Consider the following 17707-nt stretch of genomic DNA (forward strand, 5'->3'; position numbering starts at 1 on the left):
AAGCCCAAATGAACAATAAGAAATCCCTCTCAAATCTGCTGCTGCTCTCTCCTGGCTCTGCATAAAACTACCCAGAAAATATGTTGCTGCTGGTTGCAAATAACTGCTGCTAGGACCTCCTCAAATGCTTAGAAAATTATGGGAAATTAACCCCGTGCTCTCCATCAATAACCCACAAAAACCCACGAAAGAATTGGCCAAATGTTGACCTTGGAATTTCTTTCCAATTTTCCCCTAGCTCCTCTAGTTGCTTGCTGAGTTGGGGCCCCTATTTGACCCCTCAATTCTGCCCATAAAATTCTGCCAAATGAATCTTGGCCTCTCCTCAATAAACCCGGGAAAACCCCGAAAGGGTTTGTCCTAGTTTTGACGCTCCAAAATTGACCCCCAAATGCCCCCATCCACAAACAGAAGATGTAACCTGTAGCAAATGCTGTGTTTTCTGCTCCGCCAAAATGATGGAAAAGCCCCCACAACACTTCCTCGGACTCCACCTCAAGTTTCAGCCCCTAACTCCCTTCAGTCCTCAACCTCCAAGCGTGCGTCCTCCAAGAACTGCGGAATCCCTGTGCTGTTGCTGCGAATCCTCTCCACAAACTCGCACTCCATGCTGCTGGTATGAATTGGTATAGGTAGGACTCCCTCCTTGGGTTGGCATTCGAAGTCTACCGAAGGAAGGGTTGAGATCTCCGCTCGGAGACACTTGTGTGCTAAATAACACTGCAAACTTGGCCTCAGCTCAAGCGTGCTAATGTCAAAGACAAAATTTCTAAATAGATGAATGAATGACCAAAATGAGTGCCTCTTGCTCTATTTATCAAAGAGCCTCTAAAGGCCCAACTCGACTTTCCCCACCAACTTCGCTCGAATGAGAGCGTCTTCCACATGTGGGCCATAATTCTCCATGGGGTGGCCCCCATGCTCCACTAGAGCCACAAGTTTTCCCGTCCTTCCTAATGTTTGGGTCCCCACTTAATCCCAAAATTCATGTGGGACCTCTGAACCCACATCTCCTAAGTGCAAACATGAAACAAGACAAAATGGGCAAGATTGATCTTTCCCTTAGCAATATTACTAAGTGGGAATATCACATTGTGCATCTCACTGGCATGGAAACATCTTAGTAAAGTTAGCATGGAGGTGAACAGTACTAGTTAACTTCAGTTGTTGGCTATGAAGGTAACCATGGACATAACCCTTAGGAGATGTTTGCTCATTAAATGTTTGTTTTAATGCGCCTTTTTAACTATTCTAAAAATTAATCATCTGCTTCAAACATTGCCCTGTCATATTGATTATATTAATAACTACTAGGCAGGGTTGTGTTCATTAGCACAATCATGTCTCTTAGGCACTATATATGACAGTCTTCTTGACTGCATATTAATTATCCTTGTGTTATTCAGTCTTATTAGTCACTATTTCTGTCCTTTTAGATAATATAGGCCTGGCCCTTTTCTTATTAATGCCTATGGTATCCCTTGACCACTGCAAGGTAAGTGAGAACATGATGAATAAATTTTGTTGGCATTAAATTCTATCACTTGTCAGATATGAAATATAAATCAACTGTGAATATATATGAAGCCACATCCATTGTGATGAAGAAAAGAGTACTGTTATTATGTGTCCACACATTTGAGTGGTGTTGGCATTTGGAGGCTGGGTTTGAGCAGTGAAGTATGTGGAAGTATCAACTGTACAGTTAAGAATCTCTGCAAAGCTCTTGGAAGTGCATGAAGATGTTCCAATGCCTTGAGTTGTGAATCCACAAAGCTTTTCTGTGAAGATATGAAGATAGGGTAAGTTTGCTATGGGCGAATGCAACAGGTAAGCATTTTAAATTCAAGTCTCCTGCAGATTGAGATTCATTAGTGTTATGAGCTCCTATAGACTAGGCTAGACAGTTGCCAAAAGTATTTTAGTTGAGGGCCTTAATATGTTCAAGTAAAAACCACATCTGAATGTCCTTAACATTATGCTGAGAATTTCTGCCTTTTGACAATGTTTGGAATGAAAAATTGCATTGCAATGGATGGGGCCACCTTGTTGTCCTTGTGCATCTCGCTGCCATGGAAACATCATGATCTTAGTAAAGCTAGCATTAAGGTGAACAGTACTAGTTAGCTTCAAAAAGCTGTAGGCTATGAAGGTAACCATGGACCTAACCTCGAGGAGATATCTCCACATTAAATGTTGGAGCTAATGCACCTATTTTAACTAAATTAAAATTTAAATATCTTCTTTAAGCAGTGCGTTGTCATCTAGTTCATGTAGTTGTTTGGCAATGAATGTTTTGTCAAGGCACCCAGATCCTACCATGCAATTTGGTGAAACAAATATACTCCATTTAAAGATTGACTACAACAAGGTTGATATTCATTGGTATGCAACTTCCAGCATGTGAGAGTCAGGGTGGAGAATTGAGATTAATCATTATAGTTGACACTGTCATTGCTCTTATCTGTGTTTTGGTTTGGACGATTATGTTATTTCATGTGGTAAATATTTTGATAATTAGGTACTTGAAACCTTTACATTAGATTATGCATGAGTTAACTTTTGTCATTGTTACAAATGCACTTTATATGAGGTCTCTGCAAGGACTTACTTTTCTATGCCTTTCTATTATGTTCTCTTTGCTGTAGTTTGATAAATATAATAGAGAATTTAAGAATTGGTAGTTATTTAAATTATCCATTGTAAAACATCACTAATAAATATACTTTTAATGTTTTTCAGTGTGACGACAGGAAGTGTGGTGTCTGGCAACATTTGGCTTGTGTTATAATTCCTGAAAAGCCAGTTGAAAATTTCCAGCCAGAGGTTCCCCCTCAATACTACTGTGAAGTGTGCCGCATCAACCGTGGTGATCCGTATGCTCCCTCTGCCAAGTTTATGTTATCTTAATTGCTCTCTTTGCACTTCTATAACTTCCAGGGAGTGGAACAATAATCTGATTTCCTTTGTTTCTTTCTTGTAAATTCTAACTTCCCCCACTCTTATTACACAGCTGCACAACATGCATTTCTGTATATGTTTGGGATGCTCCTGGAAATCTTTTTGGGGATAATTCTTGGCATAAAAACCTTTCCGCAGATTCCTAGGCATATTACAGCAAGTTTTTTGGAATTAAGGGAAATTTTCTAGCAATCTTGATTTTTCTTTTTCCGTGTATCTGACATGGAACCTTATAAATAAAACAGGAAAAAGGGGGAAAATAATAGAAGGCCTCTGTAGTATGTAATGAATATAAAATATATTGATAAACATTACAAAATAATAATAATAATAATAATGTTATGAGACTAATGGACATAACCCTTGGTTTTCATGGCTAATCTTTGCATACAACCTATAAGAATACTGTCATAAGGTTCATTGTGTCTCACTTATTCCTTGTCAATATATAATTACATATCCTCTATGGATTCAACTCAATCCTCCTTATGTTGGATATTTTCTTGTATATTAACTATTATCAATTACATCTCTTTAGAACGTGCATGGATGGGTCCTGTTTCGCTCAGATTGTACAGGGACTGCGACAACGGCTCAGACTGAGGGCTGTCACTATGATCACGCTCACTCCGTTCTAGTTGTCTCCCAACAACAGGGTATGGGGGTAGTCCCTATGGAGATGTGAAGGTGAAAGACAAGTTGGCAACCAACAAGCCCGAGAGACTCGATTGAGTAGCTTAGCTACTTGGTTAAATTTAGCAAGATTCAAAGTTAGATTAGATTTAGATATGAGACTAGTGTCCTATGGAGTCAAAATTTTGCTTATTATAAATTAGAACCAAGTAACCGGTTGGACAACCATTGCTTAGATGCCTCACTAACTTATATGAAATGCAAGTCCTAAGATCTAAGTGTAATGCAAGGATCTTGGTTACTTTTAAGTTATATGCCTAGTCTAAATGGAACCTCCCTCTTAACTGTTTTGCGACCAGTCTTTGGAGTAGGTTGTGGGATGGAAGCCAATGGGAAACAAACAGAAGCTTGATTAACGATACCTCCCCGTGTGTTCCAACCACCTAGTGCCTCTAGCATTGCAGGCACTGTGGCTCTGATGACTGCAAGGTCACTATGGTAACCACTAGAAAGGTGTTGAATCCCTCAAGCTATGTGAGAAAGGGTGGCCCTAGAGGTCTATCAACCAAGCTTATGCTTGGAAGTAAATTATTAATGCAGGCTAAGCTTAGAATGCTTATGTAATGGAATGGACAAGTCTTGGATTGAGATTGTTTAATCGTTTAAGTACTTAAATTATGATTAGTCTTCAAGAGTACTTATCAAGAAAGGACAATCTTATTACCAAGAGTGTGCCAAATTATCAAGTTCCAAAGTCAAATCCACAATATGCTTAATTAAGAGCAATCATTCACTTATCAATTTGCTAGATGCCAATCAACGGTGATTATCAACAATCTTATGCTCCAATGCCAATATTGAAAAAATGCTCAAATGCTTAAGATAGACAATAAAGTGAAAGAGCACAAGATTATCAGCTTCACTCACAACAATTATCCAACAATTTCTTAGCAATTCTTAAACAAACTTAGATCATATAACTTAAACCATCAACATGATTAGAAGAGTTAGAGCTTAGATGTAGGAGTGATTTTAGTGCCAAGTTAATAATTCTTAGATCTAACACAAGACAAGTAAACATTAGATTTCAATAGTATGATGTTGAAGTTTCTAAGTTTACTTAGTTAGAAACCCTTCATGCACTCTATCTGATTTATTCCTACCTACTTGTTATTTTTCCTTAATAAGTTATTTACAATGTAAATACTGAAAATAAACACCAGTGCATGCTCAACATATTACAGATCAACAACTAAAAGAAACAAGAACAAACACACCATATGACACCATTGTTTTTGGACTAATGTCCCCGGAAAAACCCAATGTGGGAAAACCAGTGCAGCTATCAAAGTACAACTTGGGTGCCGAAACTGGCCTACCCAACAGAGAATTTCCTTGGCAGTAATACATCTCAGTTTTTGACAAATCTACTGGCTGAAATCCAAGATAATCTTTTCGGCAGCTGCTCATCACCAATCTGCCCCAGAAACCCCAGTGTCTGCCCAATCTCGACTGCGTCTGCCCCTCCTAGCCCAGCACTGGCCTTGCGTTAGCCTATCTTGGCTTGCGTTAGCCTATCTTGGCTTGCGTTAGCTCTCCGAGCCTTTGCGTCAGCTACGTTGGCCCCTCCAGTGCTCTGCACAACACTTAGCTACCTCTACGTGGCCATGCATGAGCACTGGCTACTCTTGCGTCTTTCTCTTTCGCTGATCTGCTGCTATCCCGACACTATCTCTGCCTCTCTGTCTCTCTGTACTCATTGCCCCTCAGATGCTCTTTCGATCACTGATTCTATCTCTCTTAGCAAACCCTGCTCTAAAGAATAGAATGACTGATCACTCTGGTGTTTTTTTCCAAGTGACCCTCAAGCTTCCTCTTATACTTTTCCTGTTTACATCTCAACGACCGAGATTAAGTCCCTAATCAACGGGTAAGATTAGATCTGGCTTGATCCATGTCCTTTGGATCATTCTAACACAGATTCATATTAATACACATTAATATTTTATTTTCCCTAAGTTTAGACTTAGGGACTCCATTAAAAATATTAATTATGTTAATATCTCCTGATCTGTTTAGAATCTGCCCAAACTCTTTCTGGGTATTGGAAATTTCATGTGCCCCAACCTCTCTACCAAATTTTGTGGCTAGAGCACATCCAATGCTACCCCAAATCAACACATAGATCACAATGAGCCAATTTAATCATGAAAACCACTTATATGACATGTGGGACAACAGCGAGTAAATTCTTCTAAATCAAGAAATTATCAAGCATATGAAAGCTAAATATGATCAATGAGATGTCAATAGACTTGCGAAGTGAAAACACAAGCTAGCTAACGTTCTTATGATGAATTGTTCACTGTTATATCAGATCTGAAACACTTATTACAGTAGTAAGAAAAGTGAACAAATAGTGAGCTATTAATGCAATAACTTGTGTCCAAAAGTTGCCAAGTGTTAGAACAAGTTTGCAAATTAAAAAATCAGATTTATAAAATGTAATCTTCAAAAAATATGAGATCTGATCATGCATTCTATGCAGAGATATCAGCCAATATAAGTTGGAGATCTATGCCAAAAGATTGATGCCCAATACACTTTGATGTGGGTGATTGGGTATTTTTATGACTACAACCATACAAACAAATGTCCCTCAAACAAGCTAAGAAGGATAATAAACTGTCACCCAAGTACTATGGCCATTACAAGGTCTTGCAAAAGATTGGTGCTATGGCATACAAATGGGAGCTGCCTGCATCTTTGCAAGTACACCAAATTTTCCATGTTTCATGCTTAAATAATGTTATAGGTGACAAGCTTCCAATTCAAACTATATTGCCAAAACTTGACAAAGAAGGAAAAAAAAATCATATTGGAGCCTAAAGCAATCATAGAAACAAGAATCCAACAACCACGAAACAAATCAATTTCAAAGTATCTCATTAAGTGGAAGAACTCGCTGAATACTTCACATGGGAGGATGAGTATTTTATTTAGAAGCATCCAAAACTACTCAAGTGTCGAGGAGACCACTTTTTTGAAGGAAAGAGACATGTTAGGTCCCTATAGTACTACTGTAACCCTCATATTGTTATTTTTGTACCCCATAGAAGCCCACTATTGTTATTTTTGTGCCCCATAAAATCCCACTATTGTTATTGTTGTGCCCATACATTATTATTGTTATGTAGGCCCTAATTATATTTTGACCCCTTAGACTCCAATATATACCAATGAGGTCTTGTCATTTGAATCATCCAAGAATTGTTCATTTGCGTGAAGTAAAGGAGGTGGCCCCCTCAGAGAGGCTTATTTTCAAGTTGTTGATCTATCTTTTCTTCTGTTTTGTGATTTGGTTACATAACGATTATGCTCTATCACATGATAGAAAACCATGGCTCTCAACACATCCCCTACAAGTGTCAATACGATCCTTTGTTAGGCTTAGGCCCCAGTTAAGATGCCCAACCCATAATGAAACCCCCTGCCAATCTCGTATAATATCCAATGCGTCTCTTTTTCCTTAAAGTACAATAATTCAAGAGTGCATCTAAGTGAAACAAGCTTGTTAATCCAGAGCACAAATGGGACTTCATAATGTGAAAATTTCACTACTGAAATTCTATTGCAGCAATTGAAATTAATTCTTCTAACTATAAATTAATTTAGTAGTTTATTGGTACAACAACAACGAATTAATCACATTGCAATCCTCACAAATATAAATACCGCGGAAGATAAACTGGAAACTGAAAAAATACTAGCACACACAAAAATATAACACTGTTATTTTTAGACAAAAGTCCCCGAAAAAACCCAACGTGGGAAAACTAGTGCAGTAGCTGAGGGGTTTTATTATTAAGGAGCACTAGTAGTGAGAAAATTCCAAGTACAATAAATGTCGCCAAATTGGCGAATCTATCTAAGAGAAATACTGGCAAAAATTTACTAAGGGATTTTACCCTCTCTGAGTAATCCTGGCATTGTTTGACCTCTGAAAAGCTAATCGTCCATGTGGTCTGTGCAGGCCTTGCATCATACTAGCACTGCCTACCACATGCGCTACCTGAAACAACTCCCAATCTAGCCGTTTGGCTTGCTACTGATTGGGAAAATGCTTCTCTGGCCCTCTGGAAAATCTTCCCAATCTCAGGAACTGAAACGTCTTCCCCTTCAGCCAAATTGAACTGCTCACTTGAGGCTCTGTGCTACCTCTGTGCAGCATCCTAGAGGAAATTTTCGGCCTCCCCTTTTTGACTCTTTGGAACAGGAAGACTTCCTCTTGACTCAATGTCTCTGCCCCTCTTTGGCTCTGCGTCCCCTCTCTGGTTCGAACTCTTTCGACAAAATACTGGTGCTCTCAGGAAAGTCAAAATGCCCAAGGAAGTCGATCTCAAGTGTGTTCCTCCATCAACCCATCTACTTCTTCTTATAATATCTAGTTGGGACTCCAACGACCAAGATTAAAGCTTAATCGATGGCTAAGATTATTTCATAGTCGATCCGTGTGAGTTTCTAGAGAAATATCACCTTCCTCAGTTAATTCCTGTCAATTAATCATTTTTCCTAAGCTAGACTTAAGAAAAAATTAATCACTGATTAATTAACTTAAGGCATTTCTATGTGGATTTTCCTAAAACCTTTTTTGGATTATGGAGTCCTAGTGTTTCTTAGCCTCTCTGACAAATCGAACTTTCCCGCAACTGCAACTGGAAAATCAAACCCTTGGCCAACAGTTCACATTGCATGGACTATGCACTGCGCAACCCATGAAAATTTGCCTTGTTACTCCCTTTGAATAGCGAGATTTTCTCTCTTTCGCCTTTGAGCGTCCTGTTTGTCAACTATGCTCTGAGCCTATGTGAAAATTTTACTACTGAAATTCATTTACAACAACTGGAATTAATTTTTCTTGCTGTAAATTAATTTAGCAGTTTATTGCTACTACAATAATGAATTAATCACACTACAATCTTCACAAATAAAAATATTGCGGAAGATAAAAAGGAAACAGAGAAAATACAGGCACAAACACAAAAATATAGCAATTTAATTTTTGGACACAAGTCCCTGGAAGAACCCAATTTGGGAAAATTGGTGCAACAACTGAGGGTTTTTAAGATTTCTTATTAAGAAGCAGTGAGAAAAATTTGAGTACAATAAATGTCGCCAAACTCGTGAATCTATCCAAGAGAAATACTGGAAAAAATTTACTGAGGGATTTTACCCTCTCTCCGAGCAATTGCGACACTGTCTGACCTCTGAAAAGCTAGCCGTACAAGTGGTTTTCACAGGCCCTGCATCACCCTAGTGCTGCTTGCCACATGCACTGCCTGAAACAACTGCCAATCTAGCTGTCCTGCCTGCTGCTGACTAGGAAAATGCTTCTTTGTCCATTTAGAAAATCCTCCTGGCCTCTGGAATTGAAAACTTCTTCCCCATCAGCCAAATCGAATTGCTCAATTAAGGCTTTGCACTGCCTCTGCGCAGCGTCCAGGAGGAAATTTTCGGCCTCCTCTTTTTGACTCTCTAGAACTGGAAGACTTCCTTCAGACTTCTCTACCCCTCTTTGGCTCTGCGTCCCCTCTTTGGCTCGAACTCATTCGACAGATCGCTGTTGCTCTTTGGAAAGTTAAATTGTCCAAGGAAATCGATCTCAAGTGTGTTCCTCCATTTACTCGTCGATTTCTTATAATCTCCAGTTGGGACTCGAACGACCAAGATTAAAACTTAATCAATGGCTGAGATTATTTCCTAGTTGATCCGTGTGAGTTTCCAGAGAAATCTCACCTTCCTCAATTAATTTCTGTTAATTAATCATTTTTCCTAAGTTAGACTTAGTAAAAATTTAATTACTTATTAGTTAACTTAATTAAAGCATTTCTAAGTGGATTTTCTTGAAACCTTTTCTGGCTTATGGAGTCCTATGTTAGTTAACCTCTCTGACAACTGTCGAGAGTAGAACACCATCCAATGCTACAAAAACTAACACATAATGGAGTTCCTCTCCAGATTTTGGGCTTTGAGCATGTAATAGTGTTACCTCCCTAGGTATGAAAGTCTAATGAATGACCTTATTAGGTGTTTCCAACTCCTAAAGGGAAAGACATGTCCAAGGTACATCCTTCAAGTAGTAGGTGTTGTTAATTTTTGTAGCATTAGATGGTGTTCTAATTTCAAACTTTGTGGATAGGGTGAAACACATGAGTTCTCCAAAACCCAAAATCGTTTAAGGAAATTCCACCTAGATATAACTCATTTAAATTTATTAACCATCATTTAATTAGTAGTAATTAATTGAGAAAGGTGTGAATTCTCTAGAAACTCACACAGATTGACTTGGAGATGATCTCAAGTTCTAATCGTGGCTGTTGGAGTCCCAGCTGGACATTATAAGAAGAGATCGATTGGTAGATGGAGGACACACATAGTGTAGATACTCAGTGATCTAGATAGATTGATTTTCCAGTAGCAGAGTGATTCAGCAGGAGGGCTTGAGCCAGAGATTGAGTAGCAGGTGGCAGAGGAGTGAGGTAGTATTCCAGTGGAGGCTTTCAATGCCAGAAGAGTTAGATTGAGGGAGTGCGAGTTTTCCCAAAGGGACTGTGCAGGTAGTAGCAACAGAGCAGTTCGATTTAGCTAGAGGAGCAGTTGATTCAGTAGTTGGTGGCTGAGATTTTGATTAGGAGAGCTAGTGGATTTGTTCTAGAGCAGAGCTGCAGATTTCAGGAGCTTTCAGAGGCAACAACAACAAAGCTTGCACAAGTACTGCACAGAGTTTGATGCAGAAGGAAGTGCGAATTGCTGAGAGGCAGTTTCAGGCGCTGAGATCAGATGCGGGGTGAGGAAAATTCCTCACAAGAATTTTGCCAGTGCTTCTCTCAGACGGATTGCCAGTTTGGTATCCAAATTATTGTATTCAAATTTACTGCTGCATAATAATAAAACCCTCATCTGCTGCATTGCTTTTCCCACATTGTGTTTTTCTGGGGGCATTTGTCCAAAAATAACCGTGTCAAAATTATTGTGTGCTAGCATTTCTCAGATTCCAACATTTTACTTTTCGCAGTGTTTTTTATTGGTGAAAAATTGCAATGTGATTTATTCGTTGTTTGTCATAGCAAATAAACTGCATAATTAACAGTTAGAAGAATAAATTTCCAGTTGCTGTAATTAGACTTGAAATTTTCACTTGGTATCAGAGCATATTTGACAGACAAGAGGCTCAGAGACAATGAAGGAGAATTTTGTGGTTCAGAGGGAGCAACAACACGAATTTCCTAGGGGATATGTAGTGCCTAGCTAGACAATGCGAAATGCTAGACAAGGTTCGATTTTCTAGTGGCTGAAGGCAATAAAGTTCGATTTGTCTGAGAAGCGATTCCAATAGGTAGAGGGAGCAACAAATCAATATTTTTTGTAGAGTAGACTGTTGTCCTGGGCACATAAGATTTGTAGCAGTTTGCTAGAGCAGATTCAATGTTGGGTGGAAGAGAAAGTGTACACATTGAGGGAGTTTCTCGTAGAGGGTTTCTAGCTTTAGAAATCCAAAATTTCTAGTTGCAGTAGGCAGTAGCAATAGGTAGATCTTCTCACTCCAGAAGGGAGTGCGAATAACAGTGCTAGTAGTCGAGCAGGTGAAAGAGGGAGATTTCCACCCCAGTTCGAGTTTTTGCAGAGATGGCCTCAGTAGGGCTTAGAGATCAGGACAACCTAGATGGTGCATCCAACTGTATCATCTGGAAGGCCAAGATGTCCTTCCTGTTAGATGAACATGGTCTAAAGACCTATGCAGATAATGTTGTGGTAGAATCTATAGGTCCTTATCAACTAGTAAATTTCAGGAAGTAGTGGCCAAGGCGAACCAAATGATCTTGGATGGAGTCTGGGACCATATTGTCTCACGTATATATGCAAGGAACAAGACCAAGGAGATGTGGTATGTTCTCGCAGCGTTATATTAGAATCCTTCCGAGCAGTGGAAGATGTTCTTGAAAGAAAAATTGAGAAATATTTGAATGCAAAAGGGTGAAGACATCACCCCCTTTCTCACCAAAATTCAGGATATCCGAGATGAGCTTGCAACTGTAGGAGAATTGCCAACACCTACTGAGATTGTTCTTTTGGCCCTAAACAGTGTCACCGAGGAATGGGAAACCTTCGTACAAAGTATTTTGGGATGAGATCAGTTGCCTGGGTGAGACCAGATATGAGCAAATCTCACACAGGAGGAGATGAGGCGAGCTCTAGTAAAGAGCTATGTCAACGACAGTAGTAACAAAGGATCGAAGAGTGTGAAGGAGGAAGACAATGTGGCCCTTGCATCAAAAGGGAAAGCAAAAGGTCCCAGTCAAGGACAAGGCTCGTAGAGAGAGAAGAAGAGGAAGAAGAAGGATCCGTCAAAGATCAAGTGCTTCAAGTGTGGTGAGTTTGGCCACTACAATACCCAATGCCTTCAAAGGAAGAAGGAAAAGAAGGAGAAGTAGGATCAGGTGGCAACATTCGTAGAGATCGATAATCTTTGCTCTAGGCTAGAGGAAGATTTCACCACGTATGCAACTATAACTCCACGAGAGAGGTGGGGCAATGTAGAACTTTAGTCCCAACCAAAGTTGTGCAAAGATTTGGGCAGGGTCCATGAGAGAGCAATAATAGTTGCAGTATACTCTTCTCATGGATTATTACCTCTGCTACAGGGGCCTACAGTATTCAATAGCAAGAGGATCAATGTCGGTTGGTGTAGTCAATTCCAAAGTGAGAGACTAGTTGTAGTCAGATGTTGAGGAGTGCAGACCAGTGTTGGTTGCAGTGCAGGAGGTATAGTGTAGAACCAACAACAACGTAGGTTTCCCAGTGGACAGTGCAGAGGGTAGTAGTCAGAGACTCAGGAGACAGTTGCAACATAGAGACAGTTGATTCAGTATTTGGGATGCTTTTCAGTTGCAGCAGTAGCAACCACAGTGAGAAGGATTGTTAGTTGGGTTGTAGTGCAGATGAAGAGTTGGCAGCAGTACAGGTTGTACATTGTAGTGTCAGCAACAACATAGATGCAACATGGTTTCGCTACAACCAGTAGTAGATGAATCAGAGTTAGCGTAGTGGTTGGCGGATAGTGGCAGCTAGAATTGTTAGATATCAACAACGTCTATGGGAGGATTGTTAAAATTGGCAACGAGGGCCAAACTCCATGTGGGTCATCTTATTTATGGCAGTTGATATTGTTCTTGAATCCCTCTCATCAAGAGGTGTAGGATTGATCTAAAGATCATCTGATTTCGATAAGTATTCATAAAGATATGAATTTATTTGTGTTATAGGATATTCGTCAAGGTCAGCTAGAAACTTAATAAACCCCACATGTGCTCAACGTTTTAGTATAAAAGAAGATGACTTGAGAGTCATTTTACACACACTTCACTCTTGATTTCTCTCCACTGGCTTTGGGTTTTAATGGAAGAGAAATCTAGGAGAGGAAGCCCTAAACTCAAAAGGTAAGGAGCCCTAGCATAGACCTTGACGCAGTCAAAAGGAGAAGCCTCCACGCTGCCCTAATGGAGATCAGATCAAAGCCATGGAAGCGACCTCTATGCTACCCTAATGGAGATCAGATCATAGCCATGGAAGGGACCTCTACGCTACCCTAATGGAGATCAAATCACAATTATGGTAGGAACCTATACGCTGAATTAAAGGAGCCCTTAACTCTAACGCTATCATGGAAGAAGTTTTAACGCAGCTATGGAGGAGGCCTCAACAAAATGGAGATATGACATGGTGAAGGAGGCCTACACGCTGCCTCATAAGTAGGACTAGTCCGACCTATACGCTGGTCCATTCTTCCCTAGTCGCAGGTCCATGATGCCCTAACCCCAGGCCACTTCAATTGACCAAATTGTTGGATAGAGGGCCAAGGATCTAGGGTCGAGAGGGCAGGGTGCTAGGCCGAGTAGAGGAGGAGCTCAACGCTGGAAATTAAGTGACTGTTTGGGCACATTGAGGAGACTGAAAGCTATAACAAGCTAGGTGGCAGACCCTCAAGAGGACAACGCGGCATGGAGGAGCCTCTCCTAGGTTGGCCGCAGCACTAGAGGGCTAGTCTTGCTGACTAACAGTGGGACAACAGTGCTAATAGTGTGACAGTGTGGTGCAACAATGTCACAAGGCACAACAATGCCACATAGGAGCAGCAAGCACATGGGACAACAATGGCAAGCATGGTGCAGCAAGCACATGGGACTACAGTGGCAAGCATGGTTCAATAAGCACATGGGACAATAGTGGCAAGCATGGTGCAGCAAGCACATGAGACAAAAGTGGCAAGCATGGTGCAACAAGCACATGGGACATCAGTGGCAAGCATGGTGCAACAAGCACATGGGACAACATGGTACAACATGCCACATGGGACAATAGTGTGGCAACATGGTGCAGCAAGCACATGGGACAGTAGTGGCAAACATGGTGTAGCAAGCACATGGGACAACAGTGTGGCAACATGGTACAACATGCTACATGGGACAACATTGTGGCAACATGGTGCAACAATGGCACATGGGACAACAATGGTACATGATGCAGTACAGTGATGGGTACAATCATGATTAGTGAAGCATGATGAGATGTAGCATAGTGATGATGGGTGCATCACAGTGCAACACAGTGAGGTGCAGCATGATGATGAGGAGCAACACAATGATAGGTGCAACAAGGCGATGGAGTCACCTTGGAGAATCAGTTGAAGCAGCGTGTCTTCAACTGAGTTCACCTACCTCATGTATCATCTTCTTAGAGATGATCTGTGCTCTTATTTAGATAAATCAAAGTGTTGACTTCTGCTGTAAATGTACTCTCTCTCTCTCTCCCTCTGTGGAACTATTGAAGAACAAATAAGAAGAACTGATCAAGGGTTTCCCCACATTGGTGTTTGTCCTTGGTTAGCGCCACATCTTGTGTCCTCTTGTCTTGGCTTGTCTTTTGCGGTTTATGTTTATGTTCTATCTGCAATTTACTATTATGCTGACGTGATTGCTAATCTGGAAAAGATATTGAGCTAACTGTGAAAATAGAAATAAATTGCTCTAAGCATAGAACATACCTAAAATTAACATGGTATCAGAGCTGAGGTGAAGACAAAGCCCAAGCAAGAGTGAAAGAGAAATCATCGAAGACATTTGGGAAAGGACAAAAGGCTCAATGGATTCGTCATCCCTCTTCAAATTCACCAAGGGTGAAGTCCAAGCAGAGAATATTATTAGAATGGCACAACAGAAGCTTATGATGGCCTACCTAAAGATCACTTCAATGGGAAGTCTGGATCTAATGGTGGAAGGAAAGGCAGATGCCTTGTTTGTAATAAGTTCAGCGATTATGCGAAGGAGTGTTTAAATGGTAGGGACACATCACTTGATGATGATAACAATCATTCCAGGGACATCTTCAATGATTGGAGGAATGACAGGTAATGCAAGTCATCAAGGAAATAACCGACTCTTCAAAGAAATCAAGGAACCCCAGGTATGAAGAATCAAATTTTGTTTCTGATAAGATAAAGAAGCATTATCTTATATTGACCCTCTCCTCCAGACTCTTTGGGAATCTTGCTTATTGATTGTAGTGCTTCAAGGCACTTCATCAGATAGAAGGGTGCTCTCTCTAATTTGTTAGAGATGGAAACAATTGTGGGATTATATTTGGAGTCAATGCCGCCTATCCCAGAAAGGGTGTAGGGAATGTTACCCCTCAACTGAATGAGGGTAACTCAATTCATTCTCAAGAATCTCTTTTATGTACCTGATCGCAAGAAGAACTTGGTGTCCATTTCGGCAATGGAAGTCAAAGGTTTCAGGGTGGCATTCATTGATGGAAAGGTACATTTTTGAAAATAGAATTTTCAAAGATGCTTTTACTCATCGATTAAGGGTTGGCAATTTGTATCAAGTTGCAGGAAGTCCATTGGGAACCATGTCTGTTGACACATCTCATCTATAGCATGAGAGGTATACTTATTATGGGGCCCTACCTGATGTGAGTCAGATGGTGATAGGGATGCATGAATTCAAGAAGAGCATGAAGGTACATGTCTTAGATGTACCGAAGGAAAATCTTACAAGTCCACAACTTTGGAACAACCCGAGGGGTTTGAGATTCATGATCGGGAATCTCATGTATGCAGATGGAAGAAAACCCCCTATGGCTTGAAGCAAAACACCTTGGGCTTAATATGAGAGGATTGATCGCCGTCTGATGAAGCTGAGATTCACTAGGAGTGAAGCCAATCCAAACCATTGCTTGAAGGATGTGGATGATAGACCTCTCATACTGGCACCTTCTCATGGAGACCTCTTTCTCACAGGTGCTGACCCTCATTTTCAAAAGTAAGAGGGAGTTGGATTCCGGATTTGGAATGGTGAACTGCAAGCCCGTGACTACCTCGATGGAGCTTAACTTTCAGAAGTTATGCGGTAGTAATATCGGACCAGATTTGGGAAATGCCTCTGAGTTTCATAAACTCATTCGCATTGATGTTCTTGGTGAACTTCCGTCTGGATATATGTTTTGCAGTTAGCACGCTGGGCTCATATTTGGTTGAGCCTCATTGGATTGGTGCCAAGAACCATTTGAGATATCTTCAGGGCACAATCTCTCATGGATTGGGATACACTGCTGGAAATGAGAAGGTGCATGTTTATTCAAATGCTTACTGGGCCAAGATCGCAAGACCACTTCTGAGTGCTCATTCTCTTTGGGTTCTGCTTCAATATCCTGGATGAGCAAGAAGTAGAAGTCGGTTGCTATAAGCACTGTTGAGAATGAATACATAGCTACGAGTATGACCTCGTGTGAAGTTGCCTAGTTGAGGAAGCTCTTCAATGAGCTGTTTGACACATGATGGATACCACCGTGATCTTTTGTGACAACTAGAGGGGGATTCGATTATTGAAAAATCCCATATTCTATGATTTCTCTAGCATATAGACATCAAATACTATACTATAGTCACTGCTATACATCATACACAACATGCTCTAATTTCTTAGAGCTTCAACTAGTAATACAAAGAAAAATAAAAAAAGGCAAAAAGCAATAAGATGGGAGGAAAAACAAGGGCGAGGATAACTCCTACATCCATGATTGTTCCCTCCTCACATCTGTATGCCTAGAATGTGGATTTTCTCATCATTGCTACCCCTTTGACCATGGCATATGGCTTTGAGACCCCTTTACCCCCTCCTTGATCCATCATTATTCACATACTACCTATTGATTGAGGGATGTATTAGGGACCTGTCTTTCCCCTTAGCGGTTGGGAACACCTGATAGGGTCGTCCATTAGCCACTCCTACCTAGGGAGGTAACACCATTGCGTGATCAAAGCCCCAATTTTTGAAGGGAAGCCCCGTATGAAGTGTCAATTTTCGCATGACTAACAAGCTTGGTTCACTTAGATGCACTAATGATTATTGTACCTAATGGTGAAGATGCAACAATGGACATTGTGTGTGATTAGCAGATGGTTTTCATCATGGGCTAGGCAACTTAACTAGGGCCCAAGTCCACTAAAGGAGCATTATGACACCCTACAATTGAACCGTTGAGAGCCAACAGATTGCTAGTACTTGTAGAGCATCATTTCACTCCATGGGCACCTACACCCTCCCCAATAGTGTGCACTTTGCCCCCGTATTATTCGTGAGATGATGCACTTGGACTAGTGTGCCCCTGCTGGCTTAGCAGTGATCACGTGGTTTGGTCGCTGATTCGAGGCCCAAATGAGGCTGGTCTCACCCCTTGAAAAATGGGAGGGCTAACACCATTCTCAGCACCCTCAACGTTGGAGCATAATTAGGCTATTTTGTGACTAGAAGACCCATGAGACCCATTTTGTGCCCCAAACACAAATTTGGGGTCCACAGGATGATTTGCATGGAGATTTAGGGGCCAACCCTTAGATCATGATTTATGGAGCCCTCTACACTCACTTTGGCACTAGAGGAACCCAATGCATGCCCTAGAAGGGCCTATGCATGCATGACATCAACATTTCGACCTCTTTTGTGGGTTAATTGTTATGTTTTACATTGGCTATGAGGTTGGCTTGTAACCTCAC

The 17707-nt window shown here is 40.8% G+C and overlaps 1 protein-coding gene across 4 annotated transcripts in view; it reads left to right on the plus strand.

Moving 5' to 3' along the window:
• The window catches only part of LOC149168737 (E3 SUMO-protein ligase SIZ1-like), a 415166-nt gene that overhangs the window by 95420 nt on the left and 302039 nt on the right, over positions 1 to 17707 (plus strand). For all 4 annotated transcript variants that reach the window (XM_089428401.1, XM_089428402.1, XM_089428403.1 and 1 more), the window contains exon 6: positions 2743 to 2876. In XM_089428401.1, coding sequence (XP_089284527.1) covers positions 2743 to 2876 — 134 coding nt within the window. The remainder of the gene's footprint in view (positions 1 to 2742; positions 2877 to 17707) is intronic.

The sequence above is a fragment of the Pinus tabuliformis genome, chromosome 4_2 (genome assembly GCF_031772625.1).
Source record: "Pinus tabuliformis cultivar Carrire ecotype Pingquan chromosome 4_2, CPIR1, whole genome shotgun sequence".
In the NCBI taxonomy this organism is placed as follows: Eukaryota; Viridiplantae; Streptophyta; class Pinopsida; order Pinales; family Pinaceae; genus Pinus; species Pinus tabuliformis.